The sequence below is a fragment of the Peromyscus eremicus genome, chromosome 8a (assembly GCF_949786415.1).
Source record: "Peromyscus eremicus chromosome 8a, PerEre_H2_v1, whole genome shotgun sequence".
Classification (NCBI taxonomy): domain Eukaryota; kingdom Metazoa; phylum Chordata; class Mammalia; order Rodentia; family Cricetidae; genus Peromyscus; species Peromyscus eremicus.
Window position 1 is genome coordinate 61,127,385 of NC_081423.1, and position 17,923 is coordinate 61,145,307.

Genomic DNA, 17,923 nt, shown 5'->3' on the forward strand with positions numbered 1-17,923 from the left:
CCTTTACCCGATGAGCCATCTCACCAACCCTTGTCTTGCCGTGTAGCTCAGGCTGGCCTCAAACTCACCACACAACCCTAAGGCCTACTGTACTGTTTACAGGCCTGAGCTATCTATCGTGCTGGCTGGAAAAAAATGTTTATACGAAATGCTTTCCCACTTCCCCATCCACCCTCAATTCTTTTCCCTTCTCTGCTCTTCACAGGCCATCACTATCTGACCCTCCCTTTCCTGCTGTAAAATAAGGCTAAACCATCTGTACCGCAAAATTAAGATTTAAACAGAAAGTGCTTAGCGTGTCCTCCATTAGAGAAACTAGTATTGTACCACCGTTTGCAGGATGAGGGAGCCAGGCAAAGCTGCCGCTTCCCCGTAGGGATCCTTCTTGCCCCTCCCCCTCCCTGGGCTGGAAGTCAGTTCCATCCTTTGCACAGGTTAACTTTAATTCGGATCCCGGAGTGCTAATAGGGAAATAATCGGTAGAAACAATCAAGGCATTGTCTTGCATTGGCATGGACCACTTCCGCAGCCCCGTAAGGGGGGGGGGGGGAGCTGATGGATGGGCAAGCCCTCTGGCGTTAGGGATGCTCGCACCCTGCTTACTCACCTTGTCAAGGCTTTGTCACCCAAACTAGGGGAGCAGTCTGGTGTGAGAGCAGGGATCCTAGTGGTGGGCAGAGGTTATTCAGGCACTCAGCAGAGGTAAGGCCTCGGCCTGGGGAAGGGATGACCGACTGGGCGGCCCCTCCATCCTCCCTAATGGCTCATCAATCCTCCTCGGCAGCAGGCATAATTTCACGCCACAGCAACCTTTTCTCTTGCTGCAAATTCCTTTGCACAAAACTCCAGTCCCCTCTTTGTGTGGCCAGACAAAAGTGGCGGAATGCAATGGGGCCGGAGGCCGAGCGAGAGGGAGCGGATCCCTAGGAGAGACTTGGAGAGCTGGCCCGCTCCTGCTCTTTGTCCCAGAAGCCCTCCCTCCTCTGCCCAGTTTTTGTCAATGATCAGCTCTTTCCTTAATGAGTGTAATTCCCCTAATTATAGGCTGTAATTAGCCCTGATCCCAGAGATGGGAACAGGAGGAGCGTATGCTCACAGGCACTTCTCGTGGGCTGGAGAAAGAGGATACGAGAACGTGCGTGAGGGCCGAGAACCACGCCTATGCAGCCACTGTCCAAGCTGATGAAGGAGGTCACAATTATGAGCATGCACACAGGCCTTGTGGCAGGATAGATTCCTCTGGCCCAGTCCCAGGCCGGGTGGAGAGGCAGAGTGCCTGATAGGCCCCTCCCTCCTCCATCCAAGCATTCCTGGCACTGGACTTGGCTCCAGAAACAGCCGCCAGCAAGAAAATAACTCAACAGATTGTGGTGGTGCAGACTCCCTGGGAACAGTTGGTTGTCATGGCAATAGGAGGAAGCTCATCTTGGGAAGTGGCACTTACCCATTATGGAGTCTGGGGGTGCTTCTCAATGCCACCAGCCTCCTGCTTTCACATCATCCCAGCCCACTCCCTTCCCTGGTTGTGCTGGGACTCACAGGGAAGAAGAAAGTACAGGTGCTGAGCCTGACACCTGGCCACGGCTCCCAGGGTGTCAGCCGCTCACCCCTCCACTCTCGTATAGTCCTCCCTATCCTAGCCTGGGGGGGGGGGGGTAAATGACCCACTGAACAACCTCCAAGGCCAGCCTTGTCCGTTACTCTCAGGTTTCTCTGACCCCTCGGGCCAGGGTTCCATATTAACTGGGGCCAGGTAGGAAGCAGGGGGCATTGAGGAACCCAAATCCATACCCTACCATACACTTGCAGTATGCTGAGGATACACAGGCTCTCTGAACCTCAGTCTCTCCAAACCTCAGCTTTCCTTATCTTAAAATGGGTTAACAGCCCATACCTTACCTTCTTCTTTCCATGTATATTATAGGTACTAAGTGAGAAGGGTGTGACGGTGCTTTAGGAGCTGGAAAGTATGGCAAATACGAGACACGGTTAGGATTCATGACCGCAAACATTAACCGTCGACTGGGGTGTTAGGTGGGTGTTTTGTGCCAGGCACCGCAACATGGCCTCTCACTTAACCTCCCCAGCATTGGAAGCATTGCTCTAAATCACTGATTGAACACAGGAACCAAGACACGGAGCAAAGACATAACTTGCCCAAGGCGGCACAGGAAGGAGCGGAGTCTGCATTGAAATCCAGGCAGTCTTGTTTAGTTAAACCCAGAACCAATCTCATAGGCATTGCCCTGTACCACCTGCCAATCATAACTAGCCTCTTATTGGTCATACCCTCAGAACTCTCTTCCTGTTTTCACTTAGTAACTAAGAATAAGACAGGTGTGAAAAGCCTCAAAACTGAGTCACAGTCAACTCAAGCTTTGGAACCTCATCTACCCAAAGGCAGCCCCTCTTTCTGTTCACATAAAGGCACACAGAGGCGTAGCCAAACCTTCTCTCCACTTCTCTCCTCGACTGCTCCAGGGCATACCCACCTCTTAGACCGAAGCCAGACTCCCCATTTTTAAGCATTTCTGGGGCTTAGCCTAAGAGTTGGGGTTTACCAGGCAATTTTATGGGATTTGCTGCCACTATATGGTCATATATGGTATAACAACTCCAAAGGCAACCAAGTTTCCCAGAAAGGCTAATCCCACCTCCAATTTTCAAGAAGGTTAGTGTGACTTTCTCACACCCCTCCCACATCTTTAAAAGTTGTTTACTAAATTGGGCGGTGGAGGCCCATGCCTCTAATCCCAGTGCTCGGGAGGCAGAGACAGGTGGATCTCAGTAAGTTCGGGGCCAGCCTGGTCTACAGAAGCGAGTTCCAGGCTAAGGCTGCACAGAGAGATCTTGTCTTGAAAACAAAAAAACAAAACAAAATTAAAAAAGTCGTTCACTGGTCGTGAGGGTGGGGGTGGGAGAAGTAATAGAAAGGAAACCCACAGAGAAAGTTTAGGCAGGTTGTGCAATGTGTTACCTGGGCTTGGACCAGAACCTTAGCCTCCGAGTCCTCTGCTGTTCTGCAAGGGAACAGACGGGACACTTTAGTGGAACTTCCAACGCTTCCCCTGAGCCCAGTGACGCCCGGAGCAGGCTGTGCAGGCCCCCCCTCCTCACCGTCCCCCATTCTCTCTTTATAGCCTACCTCCTGAGCTGCCACTTTCCCCGACGTCCAGCTTACGGAGATGTGACTGTTACCAGCCTCCACCCAGGAGGCAGTGCCCGCTTCCACTGTGCCACTGGCTACCAGCTGAAGGGTGCCAGGTTCCTCACCTGTCTCAATGCTACCCAGCCCTTCTGGGATTCCCAAGAGCCTGTCTGCATCGGTGAGTGGGTCCCCACAGAGAAGGCTCCGCTGCCAAGCTGAGGAGTACAGCGGGGGTCGTCTCACATCTCCATTGCTGTCTGGAACTTTCTATAAGGAAGCCAGAAGATGGTTGCACATCTCAGTGGTGTGGAGCCACTCTACATTTATCATCCATTATGTCAGCATCACAGGTCAGGCTCAGAGTTGGTTTTCCATGTTGGGTGAGCAAGATGAATGCATGAATGTAGAGAGGAAACAGGATCGATCGACCGGGGATGATTCATGCCTTGGCAGATCGCTAGCCACAGGTGGCCTCAGATACCTTCTGCAGTAGCTCCCTAAGAGTCACAACACTGTTATTCATTGACTGACTGCTGAGGAACTCTCAAACTGAACCCCCTGGCCTGGGACTGCCACTTCGTCCCCAAAGAAAGGCTGAGCTGCTTGTCTGGGCCCAGCAGTGAGAGTTTCTGGGCCATTTGACCACAAAATTCACAGAAAGAGAGTGGGGCCAAGAAGGGCCTGAGTCAAACAGGGCTTCTACTCTCAGAGCCCCACAGTTCCAGGGAAGAGGAAAGAAGGGACATAGAGGTGCCGGAGAGATGGTTCAGTAGTTAGGGCTACATGCTGCTCTTGTAGAGGACCTGAGTTCTATTCCCAGCACACAATCGGGCAGATCACAGTTGCCTGTAGCTCCAGTTTGAGGATCTAACGCCCCCTTCTGGCCTCCACAAGCACTGAACTCACATGTATAAGCTCACACTCTGACACACTCATATACATATGACTTTGGAAATAATAAATCAACCAGGAGCATAGATCACTAATTCTAAAGCAGGGAGAAAAAGATACCAAGGAGGAGTCATAAAGTGGCTGGCATGGTAGTCATAACTGCAGTCCCGGCACCCAAGAGGCTGAGGCATGAAGGTTTTGAGTTCTAGGCCAGCTTGAGCTACATCATCGAAGGGTGGGGGTTGAACTGACCTGGGGAGAAAGCAACCATTCATTCCCAGTTGGCATTGAGATAGCTCCCTTGAGGAGGTAGGCACTGATGGTTTGATGTTTCTATGCAGGGAACAACGTGAGCAATGACAGAGGGGTAGGGAAGAGAGGGTGTTTATGGCATAGAAGACAGCCAGGTGGAGTGGACAGTGGGAAGGACCTGGACTGCCAGTCCGAGACACTAGGTATATAGGTTTTTTGAGGAGAAAGGGGAGGAAGTCAGAACTGCTCTGGAGAAACAGCAGTAGTTGTCTGAAGGCGGGAGGCCATCCTGTAGAGAGGATTTGAAGTGGAGTAGTGGCTTTGTGGCTTTGGGAATAGAGAGGAGGGAAGTTCAGAGATGCTGATCAGAGAGCCAGGCTGAGTGAGCAGGGACACCAGTTCTGGTTCATGGTTCCTAGGTCTGAGATGGCTACAGACCCAGAAGGCTCATGGAGGAAGTGTTGGGTTTGCCACATGACAGACAACGTGTGCATTTTGTCATTTGGAAGGGGAGAGACTTAGGCTTTTGAACCCTGTTTCCTTTTATAGTCTTCCTAGCGCTGGTCACTGAGAGACAGACATGCTCGCTTACCTCCAAAGAGCACCATCTAGTGGGGATGTTGGGGAGTGGTTTAGTGTGGACAACATTGGGATGGGGTGATCTCAGTGTGGCAGGTACATGGGCAAGAGAGGTCAGTTCCAAATTGAGGAGACCTGGAGGGCTTCCCACAGAGATGGCCTGGAGGGCTTCCAGAAACATCAGCTCAGGGCAGTTTGTGTGAAGGCATGCAGAAACAGCATGATCTAGTAGGGTATGCCTGAAGGTTTCCAGGGGGGATGATGGAAAAGGAAAGCGGAGTTCCAGTCATCACGAGCTTGACCCTCATCCCGAGGGCAATAGAGAACCACCGAGTGGTTCCAAGTCAAACCTGGGACGGGTCGATGTGAAGGCCAGTTCCATGCTGAGACCAAGCAGAAAGTCAGATTGCTGCTCTGTGGAGAATAAGAGCCAAGACTCATCCTGGGCCCCACGATCTAGATTCGACTCTTTCGTTGTCCAAAGTCTTTGGAGGAAATAGTGCTCTGTTATGGGCAATGGTAGCCTGGCCTCCAAGAGCAAAGCTGTGTGTCTGAGAATAACCAGAACTGCCTGGAACCAGCTTCCTGCTTCAGGTCTGCTTCTCAGCCTCACTCCCCTTCTGTGAATTCTGTGGTCAAATGGCCCAGAAACCCTCACTGCTGGGCCCAAACAAGCAGCTCAGCCTTTCCTTGGGGACAAAGTGGCAGTCCCAGGCCAGAGGGGTCAGTTTGAGAGTTCCTCAGCAGTCAGTGAATGAATGGCAGTGTTGTGATGTCTGGAGAGCTACTGCAGAAGGTATCTGAGGCCACCTGTGGCTAGCGATCTGCCAAGGCATATTGGTCCTGTCTCCTCGCTACATTCCCACATTCATTTTGCTCACTCAACATGGAAAACCAACTCTAAGCCTGACTTCAAAAGACAAGGGGGACCTGGTTAAGGGACAGACACAAATAGATAACTGATTTGTTGTTGTTTTTGTTGTTGTTTTGTGTGCTGGGGTTCTAATCCAAGGCCTGCTATCATGCTAGGCAAGCCAGACTGCAAGTTCCAAACTAGCCTGGGCTACATAGGGAGACCCTGTTTTAAGAGAGAGAAAGAGAGAGAGAGAGAGAGAGAGAGAGAGAGAGAGAGAGAGAGAAAGAGAGAGAGAGAGAGAGAGAAGAAAAGAAAGAGGAAGAAGCCATGTATAATGGCACATGCCTATAATCTTAGTACTTGAGAGATGGAGGCACAAGAATCAGGAATTCAGGGTTATCATCCACTTCATACTGAGCTCAAGGCCAGCCTGGCCTACCTGAGGTTAAAAAAAAAAAGGAGGGAAGGACTAGAGAAAAGGAGGGAGGGAGGGGGAGAGGACGGGGTGGCATAAAAGTATCAACTATACCCAAGAAAGTCAGTCTTGGGTAAGCACTTTAACATAATGAAGTCAGCCTGGTGGCATTACAGTCAGCTCCTGAAGAAGTCAGTAGAGGGCAAAGAGGCTTGCCCACGGCCCCGCAGCCAGGCAGCAACAGATCTGCTCACTGCCAAGAAAGCCGCACATGAAGCCTCAGAGATGTGGATGGTCAGCAGGCGGGGATTCTGAAGTTTGGGCTGCTTGGAGCTGCAGTGTCAGGACTGCAAGACCGGCTTTCAGAGCCACCACAGCAAAGACGATGTCCAGGCAAAGGTCCCTAGTGCCCACGCTGAGGGTACAGGGCTGTGGTGGGAAGAGGCTTTGGAGACTGTTTCGAATAAAGGCAGGGACCAAGCATAAGTCCATTGCCACCCACAGCTGCTTGTGGCGGAGTGATTCGGAATGCCACCACTGGCCGCATTGTCTCTCCCGGCTTCCCGGGCAACTACAGCAACAACCTCACCTGCCACTGGTTGCTAGAGGCTCCTGAGAGCCAGAGGCTGCACCTGCACTTTGAAAAGGTCTCCCTGGCAGAAGATGATGACAGGTGAGAGGCTGTCCTGGCTGGCTGGGACCCTGACCTGGTGATACCCTGTTGGGGGTGGGGGGGGGATACCAAACATACAGCTGCCACTCTTCTGGCCCAGGCTCATCATCCGCAATGGGAACAACGTGGAGGCCCCACCAGTGTACGATTCCTACGAGGTGGAATACCTGCCCATTGAGGGCCTGCTCAGCTCTGGCAGACACTTCTTTGTGGAGTTTAGTACTGATAGCAGCGGCGCAGCAGCAGGCATGGCCCTGCGCTATGAGGGTGAGCCTGCTGAGCCTAACCCGGGTGCTCGGGATCTTTCTCCCGTGCCCTTCCCCTCTCTAACTGCATTCTATCACTCCTTCCAAGTTTAGCACCTGCTCCATGCCCCCTCCCTCCAGTCCAAGATTCCCAGCCCACATTTGCAGGAGCCCTTTGCTTCGACCACAGATTTCTAGCCTAAGGGAATGGATTCCCACGTTTTAAAAAAAAGCAAAAAGACCTCAATACTTGGGGGACACAGGGGACTGCTGCAAGAGGCATTCTAGACCCACACATACATGCATGTGCTCATTAACTCATCAAAAAGAGTACTGAGCACCTTCTGTATACTAAGCACCAACTAGCCAACAAGAACTCAATGGTGATTCAAGATGGCCTCCTGACCAAAAGAAGGTCGGATGCCCTGTTCCCCTGCCTCCTATTCCGAGCCCCGGGATACACATTTGCACTGAGGAAGAAAAGCCCGGAGGAGGGACGTAGGAGAGCACCTGCCCTCTGGCCTACCCCAGTGGAGGCTGAGCTGGGCTGGGCCCTGTGGTTCACAGCCTTTCAGCAGGGCCACTGCTATGAGCCTTTTGTCAAATATGGCAACTTCAGCAGCAGCGCACCCTCCTACCCTGTGGGTACCACTGTGGAGTTCAGCTGTGACCCTGGCTACACCCTGGAGCAGGGCTCCATCATCATCGAGTGTGTCGACCTCCACGACCCCCAGTGGAATGAGACAGAGCCAGCCTGCCGAGGTCAGCAGGCACCAGTGGGTGGGTCTGCCAGGGCAGCAGAGCAGGGTGGGCACCTAGGAGCAAGCCACAGAGCCAGGGGCCGGAGGCTCTGTTGCCTGTGATTGCTATTTCCCCCTGAGGGAGGAGGTGGGGACCCCTAGCGGTGGGGTGGGCACTTCTGTGGGCAGGTGGCAGCCTTTGGACGCGGCCGTATTGGAGAGAATGGGCCTTCTGGGCCTCCCCTTCCTTGCAGCCGTGTGCAGCGGGGAGATCACAGACTCTGCGGGCGTGGTGCTCTCTCCAAACTGGCCGGAACCTTATGGCCGAGGGCAGGATTGCATCTGGGGTGTGCATGTGGAGGAGGACAAGCGCATCATGCTGGATATCCGAGTGTGAGTGCCTCGGGTCAGGCAAGCCGGCTCCGGAGGCTGGGGACGCCTCTTGTCCAGCCCATCTTGGGCCCTTCCCCCAGCCTGTCCTGCCCTGATCCTCCTCCTCTACAGGCTGCGCATAGGCTCTGGGGACGTACTGACCTTCTACGATGGGGATGACCTGACAGCCCGGGTCCTGGGCCAATACTCAGGGCCCCGTGGCCACTTCAAGCTCTTTACCTCCATGGCTGATGTCACCATCCAGTTCCAGTCAGATCCTGGGACATCGGCGCTGGGCTACCAGCAAGGATTTGTCATCCACTTCTTTGGTGAGCTTGTCTCTGTCTGACTTGGATTGTAGATCCCAAATCACGGCAGGTCAAAGAGCGCAGGGCAACAAGGAGCCTGGATGCCCTTTCTGACAAGCAAAACCTGGCAGGGCACCAGGCATCACCAGGAGCCTTTGGTTAGAGCAGGAGAGATTTGGGGAGGCAGCAAGAACTTCCTAACAAAAACAGGAACTACAGAAAAGTGCCGGGGCCTTCCTTTCCGACAGTCTTGGACAGAAGTGATTTCCCTCACCCTGCTTTGCCCACCTCTCAGGCCTGAGGATCTGGGCACATGCTTCTGAGGGTAGAGTCAAAGCCAAGATGACAATCCTGGAATCTTGGGAGACTCGGTGATGTCAGGGGATGGGCAAGAGGGTGGGGCTTGAGAAGGGAGGCTGAGTCACTGAGCTTTCCTGGGCCAGTGTAGGCCCAGGATAATCTGCAGGAACCAAAGGGACCTCAGAGTTGGCACTAGCACAGTCACTTTGGTGCTGGCCAAGGGGCTGCATCGCCCTGCTTCTGTGTCCCCAGAGGTGCCCCGCAATGATACATGTCCAGAGCTACCCGAGATCCCCAACGGCTGGAAGAGCCCGTCACAGCCTGAGCTGGTGCATGGCACAGTGGTCACCTACCAGTGCTACCCTGGCTACCAGGTGGTGGGATCCAGTATTCTCATGTGCCAGTGGGACCTAAGCTGGAGTGAGGACCTGCCCTCATGCCAGAGGGGTGAGTGTGCCTGTCCCCATGGTCCCTCCCAGCCTGACTCCTATGTTCTCAGAGAAAAATCTAGCACTGGTCCTGTTTCTGCTAGTATTCTTGTTCTTCCAACTTGTCCCCTCAGTTTCCTTATCTGTGAAATAGAGATGACCCCTTGTCACAGGACTTCCAGGTAAGTCCTGCGAGCATTTCCTGGCTGACTGATGACCAGGCAGTGCTTGCTGACTCACATACATGGGAAGGGAATGGCTGGCTTTGCTGACCTTAGTGAGTGGGAAAAGGATACATCAGCAAAATGGTAGGCACAGTCAGGCACAGTGTGTCACATGCCTGTAATCTCAGCATTCAGGAAGCTGAGGCAGGAGGATCAGGAATTTGAATACTGCCTAAGGTACAGTGTGAGGCATTTATCTCCCCCAAAAAGGTGTGTGTAGGGGGGTATCTGAGCAGCTAAGAGCACTTACTGCTCTTGCAGAAGACCCAGATCTGGTTCCCAGCACTCACATCAGGCAACTCAGAGTCTCCTGTAACCAGTTCCAGGGGATCCAGCACCTTCTTCTAGCCTTGGTGGGCATCTACATGTGTGCAGTACACATAAATTCTGCACACACACATACATTTAAAAAAAAGGAAGCAAAGAAAACCAAAAGGCTGGGGATATAGCTCAGTGGTAGAATACCACCTGGCATGCATGCCATCCTGGGTTCTAACACCAAAAAAGGAAGATGCAGACATTTAAATGAGAGTAGAGCCATATAGCCTGGCATCAGCTGGCCTGTGCCACCTGAAGAAAACCAGGGTGAACAGGCCTTTCTTTTGACCCACCTCGATAGTGTCTCTGGCCTAGACTGGCCTCAAGCTTCTATGAAACTGAGGATTACTTTGAATTTCTGATCCTCCTGCCTCCACTTTCTTAGTACTGGGATTACATCCACCATCTGGAGTACTGGGATTACAGGCATGCACCAGCAGCCCGGGGTTATGTAGTGCTGTCCGTTAAATCCAGGGTTTCACGCATGCTTCCAGAGCACTCTTCCCAACTGAGCCATGCCCCAGATGCTGAGCCTTCCCTGCTTTTCCTTCTCTCTCGGTCACAGTGACATCCTGCCGTGACCCAGGGGATGTGGAACACAGCCGACGCCTCATATCCAGCCCCAAGTTTCCTGTGGGGGCAACTGTGCAGTATATTTGTGACCAGGGTTTTGTGCTGACGGGGAGTGCCATCCTCACCTGCCATGATCGCCAGGCTGGCAGCCCCAAGTGGAGTGACAGGGCCCCCAAATGTCTGTGTAAGTGTCGAGTGTGTAGGAGGGGGCCCTTTAGAAAGAGGGGGACCTGACACCTTCACCTGACTCTGCCTGCCTTGCAGTGGAACAGTTCAAGCCATGCCATGGCCTCAGTGCCCCGGAGAATGGTGCCCGCAGTCCTGAGAAGCGGATTCACCCAGCAGGGGCCACCATCCACTTCTCCTGTGCCCCTGGCTATGTGCTGAAGGGCCAGGCCAGCATCAAATGTGTGCCTGGACACCCCTCACATTGGAGTGACCCCCCACCCATCTGCAGGGCTGGTGAGTGCCACTGCTCCCTTAAAACCCTGTCTGGACCATAGAACTATTGTAGTAAAGCAATTCCATGTTGAGAACCAGAAGCACCTGCCCATGCCCCTTCCTGTCCCCCAGTCTCTGCCCGTCTCTGATCTAACATCACCAAGACAATGCAGAAGTGGGCTCTCCCTGGTCAGCTCCTCCCCCATGACCAGCCCACTTCTGTGCTCCTTGCATTGGTGGCTTGGTCCATCAGGCTCACCCACTGCCCTTGGCCCTCCCCTCTTGTTCCAGCCTCTCTGGATGGGTTCTACAACGGCCGTAGCCTGGATGGTGAGTCTCCATGCTTGGGAGCCAGATATGGTGGTCCCCCTGCACTTGGTTCTCACAGCTCCCAGGCCGTGGGTTCCCACAACTGGAAGGCAGAGAAAGAGCAGTTTGGGCCTAGAAGAGCGTAAAGCTTCTTCCCTACCCTAGCCAGCTAATGGGAGCTGGTCTCTGAATGCCCCTGAGAAGGGAGGGGACATAGGCTCTAAGGGACAGGGACATCAGCTCCAATCCCACCCACCCTTTGCTTTCAGTTGCCAAGGCACCTGCCACCTCCAGTGCCCTGGATGCTGCCCACATGGCAGCCGCCATCTTCCTACCACTGGTGGCCATGGTGCTGCTGGTGGGAGGTGTGTACCTCTACTTCTCCAGGTGAGTCTGGCTTCTCTTCCTGTTCTACATACCCAACTCACTCCTGCCCTGCGCTCCTGCCTCACAGGCTCCTCTGTTCTCACAGGCTCCAGGGGAAAAGTCCCCTGCAGCTTCCCCGAACTCATCCTCGCCCCTATAACCGCATCACGGTGGAGTCAGCATTTGACAACCCAACTTACGAGACTGGAGTAAGTATCCATGCTGGCCTGGATACCTCTTCAGGACTCAGTTCTTTGCTCCCTTGGGTGGGGATCCCTGTGGGTCCTGCCAAGGCCCACCTTTGCCTTGGGAAGGTGGGTTCTGACCCAACCAGTCTTCCACAAGTGTCCAACTCCCCGCAGTCTCTTTCCTTCGCAGGAGACGAGAGAATATGAAGTGTCCATCTAGGTGGGAGCAGCCTGTGGATGCGCCCGCAGGCCTGCATCACAGGCAGGCCAGTGGCAGGGCTGCCGGCTCTCTGCTGTCCCTTCACCTCCTGTACATACCACCTGGGAAGAGACACCACCAATCCCTCAAGAAGTTGTGCCCTTCCCTGCCTGCAATGCCCACAGTGACCTATTTTCTCGGAGCCACTGCCCACTTTGGGTCCAAGTCAGGGAGCACCTGACTTGGATCGAACATAGCTGGAGCACATTACCACCAGCCAACATTCTCCTGCTTCTCTTATGCACTGGCCCTCAGGCCTGGAAACTTCAGGCAGAGCAGAGGCACTTTCTACACATTGCCATCATCCAGCCCTGGCATGTGGGGACTCCGGAAGAGCTGGTTTGCAGCAGTGGAAATGGGACCAGAGTGCCCCTCACAGGGCCATCACCAGTGGCCAAGATGATTCTCAATGGTGACCTTTTGGTAGTCCTGGCATGCCAACACCAGCCCCTCAGGGCGATGTCTAGTCTTCTCTAAAGGCTCAGAATTGGAGTTATGCCTTCTGCCCTGTCCCGGGGAGGGGAGGATTTTAAGGAATCTTAAAAGGTTCAGGGACTCTGTCCCAAGCTCAGGTTGGGCTTCACTGGACACTCATGCTCCACACCAAAGCAGGACACCCTACTGCTCCCCAGCATCCCTCTACTCTGAGGAGGGACAGACCTTCCTTGATGTTTATCTGGCTGTCACAAATGCCCCCCTTTCCCACGAGTCCCTCTTTTGAGCCACTCACCATGCACCTCCTTCCTGCCACTGTGTTATGGCACACCAGGAGAGGGCAGGTACATTCTGGAGAGGAGCAGAAGTCCAAGGACCCAGGAATGTGGCACAGAACTGAAGTCAGAAATCCCCAGGAGGAAGCCCAGTCCAGACCGAAGGCCACTTTGTACATATGATGTATTATATGGGATCTGGGCTCCAGCCAGAGAACAATCTTTTATTTCTGTTGTTTCCTTATTAAAATGGCATTTTTTGGAAAAAACAATTCAGCAGTGTGAACAGTGCTTTCTTGGAGGGAAGAGAGGTGGTAGATGAATGTGATGTAGATCTTGGCATGCGAAGACCTGCTGGACCCACCAATCAATCCACCCCCAGATTTTATGAGAAAAAGTGTTATATATAGTTCATTAGGCAACACTGCCCCAAAGACATTAGTGTCACAGATGGCTGCTCAAGTGAGAGTCCCTGGTGGTTAATAGCACAGGGATGTGGGGACTCGCTAACTCAAGTGCTCATCCACCCCAATGCTTCATTTCCTCCTCTTTGCAGTGGCTAGAACTATAGATTGGCCCAGTCCCAAACCCCTTTAGTACCGCTGGACTGCTGACAAGGCCCCAAGTCTGGTGCAACTTTCCTTCTGCTGCTTCCTACCAAGTGAAGCTTGAGAGACTAGAATCAGATGGAACCCTTGTACACAAACTGGCTAACTTGGATTGGCCTCAGAAAATATCCAGACTGTGAGCAGGGTGACAGGGCACCCTGGGGGCACAGGCAAGAGCCCTCTCCATCGGCTCTTTAAAGTGGCTGCGGAAATCGCTTCTCGGCCTTTTGGCTAAGATCAAGTGTAAAGTGGCTGCTGGAAATATACATACAAGTAACATTATACAGACTGAGCAGGTTGTACTTATGTATTTAGAAATGTGTGTGTGTGTGTGTGTGTGTGTGTGTGTGTGTGTGTGTGTGTAGTCACATATGTATATGACAACAATTAATTTTAAAAGATGTCATGAATTTGAAAAAGAGCAAGAAGGCGTATATGAGGGGAGTTGGAAGGAGGAAAAGGAAAGGAGGAATGATGTAATTATATTATAATCTCAAAAAATAAAAGAAGGTGGGTGGTGGTGGCCCATGCCTTTAATCCCAGCACTCGGGAGGCAGAGGTAGGCAGATCTCTGAATTCAAGGCCTGTCTGGTCTACAGGACAGCGGGCTACACACACACACACAAAAATCCTATCTAGTAAAAGTCAGAAAATAAAAATAAAGTGTATCCAGTACTCGGGAGGCCAAGGCAGGTGGATCTCCCTGAGTCTGAGGCCAACCTGGTCTACAAAGTGAGTTCCAGGACAGCCAGGGCTTTTACACAGAGAAACCCTATTTCAAAAAAACAAAAATAAATAATTAAATAAATTTTAAGAAGTGGTGGCTTGCCCCTTCTCTATGGCCCCTAAAGCCTTCAGAGATGAAAGTATCTTCCCAGGAGGGAGGCAATAGAGAATTATGGGCAATCGGAAGATAAAAGACAAAAATCCCTGAAAGGAAGACCAGCACCCACTAGCACTTTCTGCTCCTACAATCTTCACCGGGAAGATGTAGTTGTGGACCAGAAATTCCTCCCAGCCTCTCTGCCTCTAAGCCGCGCACACACACACACACACGTCGGGGGTGGGGTGGGGTGGGAGGTGGGGTGGTGGTGGTGGTTCCAGTTCGTTCACAGTGCAATACCTAGGTTGACCACAAGAGGTCGCTTCCAAAGGCTTCTGCATCCCACCTGCTCTCTTTCCTGGAGTCCCCTTGAACACCCTGAGCTGGAGCTCTCCAAGGTGGCACCAAGTCCTGCCCCTCACTGGGCTGACCTCATCCTTCAGGCTCCAAAAGAAAGGTGTGTGGAGTGATTTGTTCCTCTGGCACCTGTCAACAGAGCCAACTCTCATTTTCCTCATTAGCCCATTGCCCGCTCCTGTCTTCAGCTGCAACGACTGTGTTGCTCAAAGCGAAGCCTTGCTCACTGGGCATGTGCCAGCAGCTCACTTCTCTGTCCAGTAATACCTTCAGGCTGACACAGCAGCACAGCTGTGCTCTGGGTGCAGGAAGGAAGCCAATGAGAGAGGCCATATGAGGTTTCAACTTCTGAGGTCACGTGGCACCAAGGCGGCATAAAGCCCGGCCTCTTCGTTCAAGGAACCTATCTCAGCCCTCTCCTCTGAGAGTCACATCTCAGTCCTATAGCTACTAATCTATTGTGGCCATGGCGACGATGGAAGTCAGAGAGCTGCCAATTTGCACGACATTCTCCACTTCTGCGTGGCCTTAGTCTTTCCAGGGACCAACACAGGGCCACCGGAGAAGTACAAAGCCACACACACACCTAAAACTTCACACAGTTATCCATATCCGTTTTGACCTATAGTTCTGACTGTCCTAAAAGGAGGAGCAACAGTTCCTCAGAGACAGTAAACATGGTGTAGTGGACACATCTGACCTATGAATCAAGAAATGTTTCCTTTTTAGGTTTTCTATAAATGCACTACGAAACCTAAGCAAATCACTGCTTCACTCTGTGTATCTGGAAATGAAGAGTTTAAATCAAATAGTCTCTGTGTCCTTTCCAGTTTTACGACTCTGAGAATGATGTGTGCAGTAACATAAAAATGAGTTTAGGTGGGGGGTGAAGAGATGGCTTAGAGGTTAAGGGCCCTGGCTGCTCTTCCAAAGGACCTGGGTTCAATTCCTAGCACCCACATGGCAGCTCACAACTGTCTGCATCTCAGTTCCAAGGAATCTGGCTCCCTCACACAGACATACAAGCAGGCAAAACACCAATGCACATAAAAATAAATAAATCTTTTTTAAAAATGAGTTTAGATGTCGGGTGGTGATGGTGCACACCTTTGATCCCACCACTCGAGAGGTAGAGGCAGGTGGATCTCCCTGAGTCTGAGGCCAGCCTGGTCTACAGAACGAATTCCAGGACAGCCAGAGCTGTTACACAGAGAAACCTTATCTCGAAAAATGAGCCGGGCGGTGGTGGTGGCGGCGCACGTCTTTAATCCCAGCACTCGGGAGGCAGAGCCAGGCGGATCTCTGTGAGTTCGAGGCCAGCCTGGTCTACTGAGCGAGATCCAGGAAAGGCGTAAAGCTACACAGAGAAACCCTGTCTCGGAAAAACAAAAAAAAAGAAAGAAAAGAAAAAAGAAAAACGGAGGAGGAGGAGGAGGAGGAGGAGAAAGAGAAGGAGGAGGAGAGGGAGAAGAAGAAGAAGAAGAAGAAGAAGAAGAAGAAGAAGAAGAAGAAGAAGAAGAAGAAGAAGAAAAGAGTTTATGAGCCGGGCGGTGGTGGCGCACGCCTTTAATCCCAGCACTCGGGAGGCAGAGCCAGGTGGATCTCTGTGAGTTCGAGGCCAGCTTGGGCTACCAAGTGAGTTCCAGGAAAGGCGCAAAGCTACACAGAGAAACCCTGTCTCGAAAAACCAAAAAAAAAAAAAAAAAAAAAAAGAGTTTATGAACAGCCGGGCATAGTAGCAACAGTAACACCTGTTAATCCCAGAAATGGAACCAGAAGCAGAGGTAGTCGGATTTCTGTGAGTTCATGGCCAACCTGGTCTACATAGCGAGTTCTAGGCCAGCTAGGGCTTTAGAGTAAGACTGTCTTTAGAGAAAAAAAAAATAAAGAAAGAAAAGAACGAAGGAAAGAAAGGAAGGAAGGAAGGAAGGAAGGAAGGAAGAAAGAAAGGGAGGAAGGGAGGGAGAGAGGGAAAGGGAGAAAAAAGATGAAAGGCAGGACACAGTTGTATTGTCACCAATGTTAATTAACGTCTAGTGGGGTTTATTCATCCAGTCCCCTTCTCAATTGCTTCATCCGCAGTTAGGCAGAAGTATCTGTCCATATCGGAAGGCGGTAATAAGGGGATAACAGCGCACACCCAAAGAGAAATATGTCTCTCTACCCAGAATTTGAGGCGAGGGGCTCAAACTACAAATCCCAGTACCCTTCCCAGCAGGCTCCCCACCCCCCGGCCCCAGACAGCCTACGGTACAGTGCAGCGTCTGCATATGAAACTACAACTCCCACAACTCATCAGACCCATCGCGATTCTTACTCCCAGGGTGCAATGCGTTCCCGTTCACCCTTGAATACTGCGCGTTGCAAGTTGGGGATTGAAGTCAGCTGTAGGCAGGTAGCTGGGCGTTGTCAGGATTACGGACTGTTGGGGTTTTTGACTTCCTCTTTAAGAGTGGTTCTCAGGGACAGTGGTTAAGAGAGGGTAGTAAGAGACAGCTTCAACTGTCCTTGGTTCCATCGCGATGCAAGGCAGCGATGTTCGTGCTAAAATTAAGTGTCGAGGGCGGGAGTTAAGTGGAAACAGCAGCCATCCAAACCGCCACCCAAAGCGTCTTTTTTTGTCGCAATGGCTTTTTTTTTTTTTTCCTTTACCAATATGGCGGCCTGCTCCAGCCACACCTGATGCTGAAGGCAAACAATCCACTACAACATCCCTATGAGTACTACTGCCGCCGACAGCATACCAGCGCCATACAACCTCACATCTCGGTGACTGAGGACTCCAAGGGCATGGTAGCCCAAATCCCATTGCCAAAATGGCGAAAGGAGAAGCTTTCTTGTGCAGGCCGCCAGGTGACAATACGCCTGCGCGTGAGGCGGGTGCGTTGTTAAGGGACGGGAGGGTGGCAACCCAACACGCCTGCGCGGGAACACAGCCCACGGTCCGCACACAAACACCAATGGGCGAAGCGTCCCCAAGTTCCTGCGGCTGCGCCATGACCCCTACGCGCTTTCCCAGGCGCCTGAGCGAGGCCTCGGGTCCCGCCCTTTTGACTCAGTACGCTGGCGCACGGCAGGAAGGCGGTGCTTCTGGGCTCCAGACGAATGCCAGCGCGGCTGCGCGCAGGGGGGTACCCCATCACCGCGGCTGCGCGGGAGCCCGGCCGCCGGCTGTCACTGCGGTTGCGCGCGGCGAGCGGCGATCCCGGGGCGCCTGCGCGGGTGGCTTTGCGGGCGCTCGCGGTAAGTTTGCGCCAAGTGCGCGGCAGCCGGGACGCAGACGGCGGCAGCGGCGAGAGGCGGAGCCCGGGGACCACCCCCCATCATCCTCCCCCGAGTCACCTCACGTCTCACAACCTCACCTAACCTCTCACCCCCCCTCCGGTCCCCCAATCCCGGGATGGCAGCGCCCTCCAGCCTTCCCGGCCGGACCAGCGGTCGCCAGCGCCAGCTTTAGCCTGTGGGCCTAGGCCCCGCCGAGGCCTGACCCCCCAAGCCGGGACCCACTGTGCAGCCAGCCGCCGGGCCGGGGCTGAGGGG

At 52.9% G+C, this 17,923-nt stretch overlaps 1 protein-coding gene across 1 annotated transcript in view; it reads left to right on the top strand.

The window, feature by feature from the left end:
* The window catches only part of Sez6 (seizure related 6 homolog), a 28,976-nt gene extending 16,133 nt beyond the window's left edge, over positions 1–12,843 (top strand). The window contains exons 6-18 of the mRNA XM_059270676.1: positions 3,141–3,326; positions 6,646–6,814; positions 6,915–7,081; positions 7,627–7,821; positions 8,054–8,192; positions 8,304–8,500; positions 9,032–9,226; positions 10,315–10,506; positions 10,587–10,784; positions 11,055–11,093; positions 11,342–11,459; positions 11,545–11,647; positions 11,801–12,843. Coding sequence (XP_059126659.1) covers positions 3,141–3,326; positions 6,646–6,814; positions 6,915–7,081; positions 7,627–7,821; positions 8,054–8,192; positions 8,304–8,500; positions 9,032–9,226; positions 10,315–10,506; positions 10,587–10,784; positions 11,055–11,093; positions 11,342–11,459; positions 11,545–11,647; positions 11,801–11,833 — 1,931 coding nt within the window. The 3' untranslated portion in view covers positions 11,834–12,843. The remainder of the gene's footprint in view (positions 1–3,140; positions 3,327–6,645; positions 6,815–6,914; positions 7,082–7,626; positions 7,822–8,053; positions 8,193–8,303; positions 8,501–9,031; positions 9,227–10,314; positions 10,507–10,586; positions 10,785–11,054; positions 11,094–11,341; positions 11,460–11,544; positions 11,648–11,800) is intronic.
* The last annotated feature ends 5,080 nt before the right edge of the window (positions 12,844–17,923 follow it).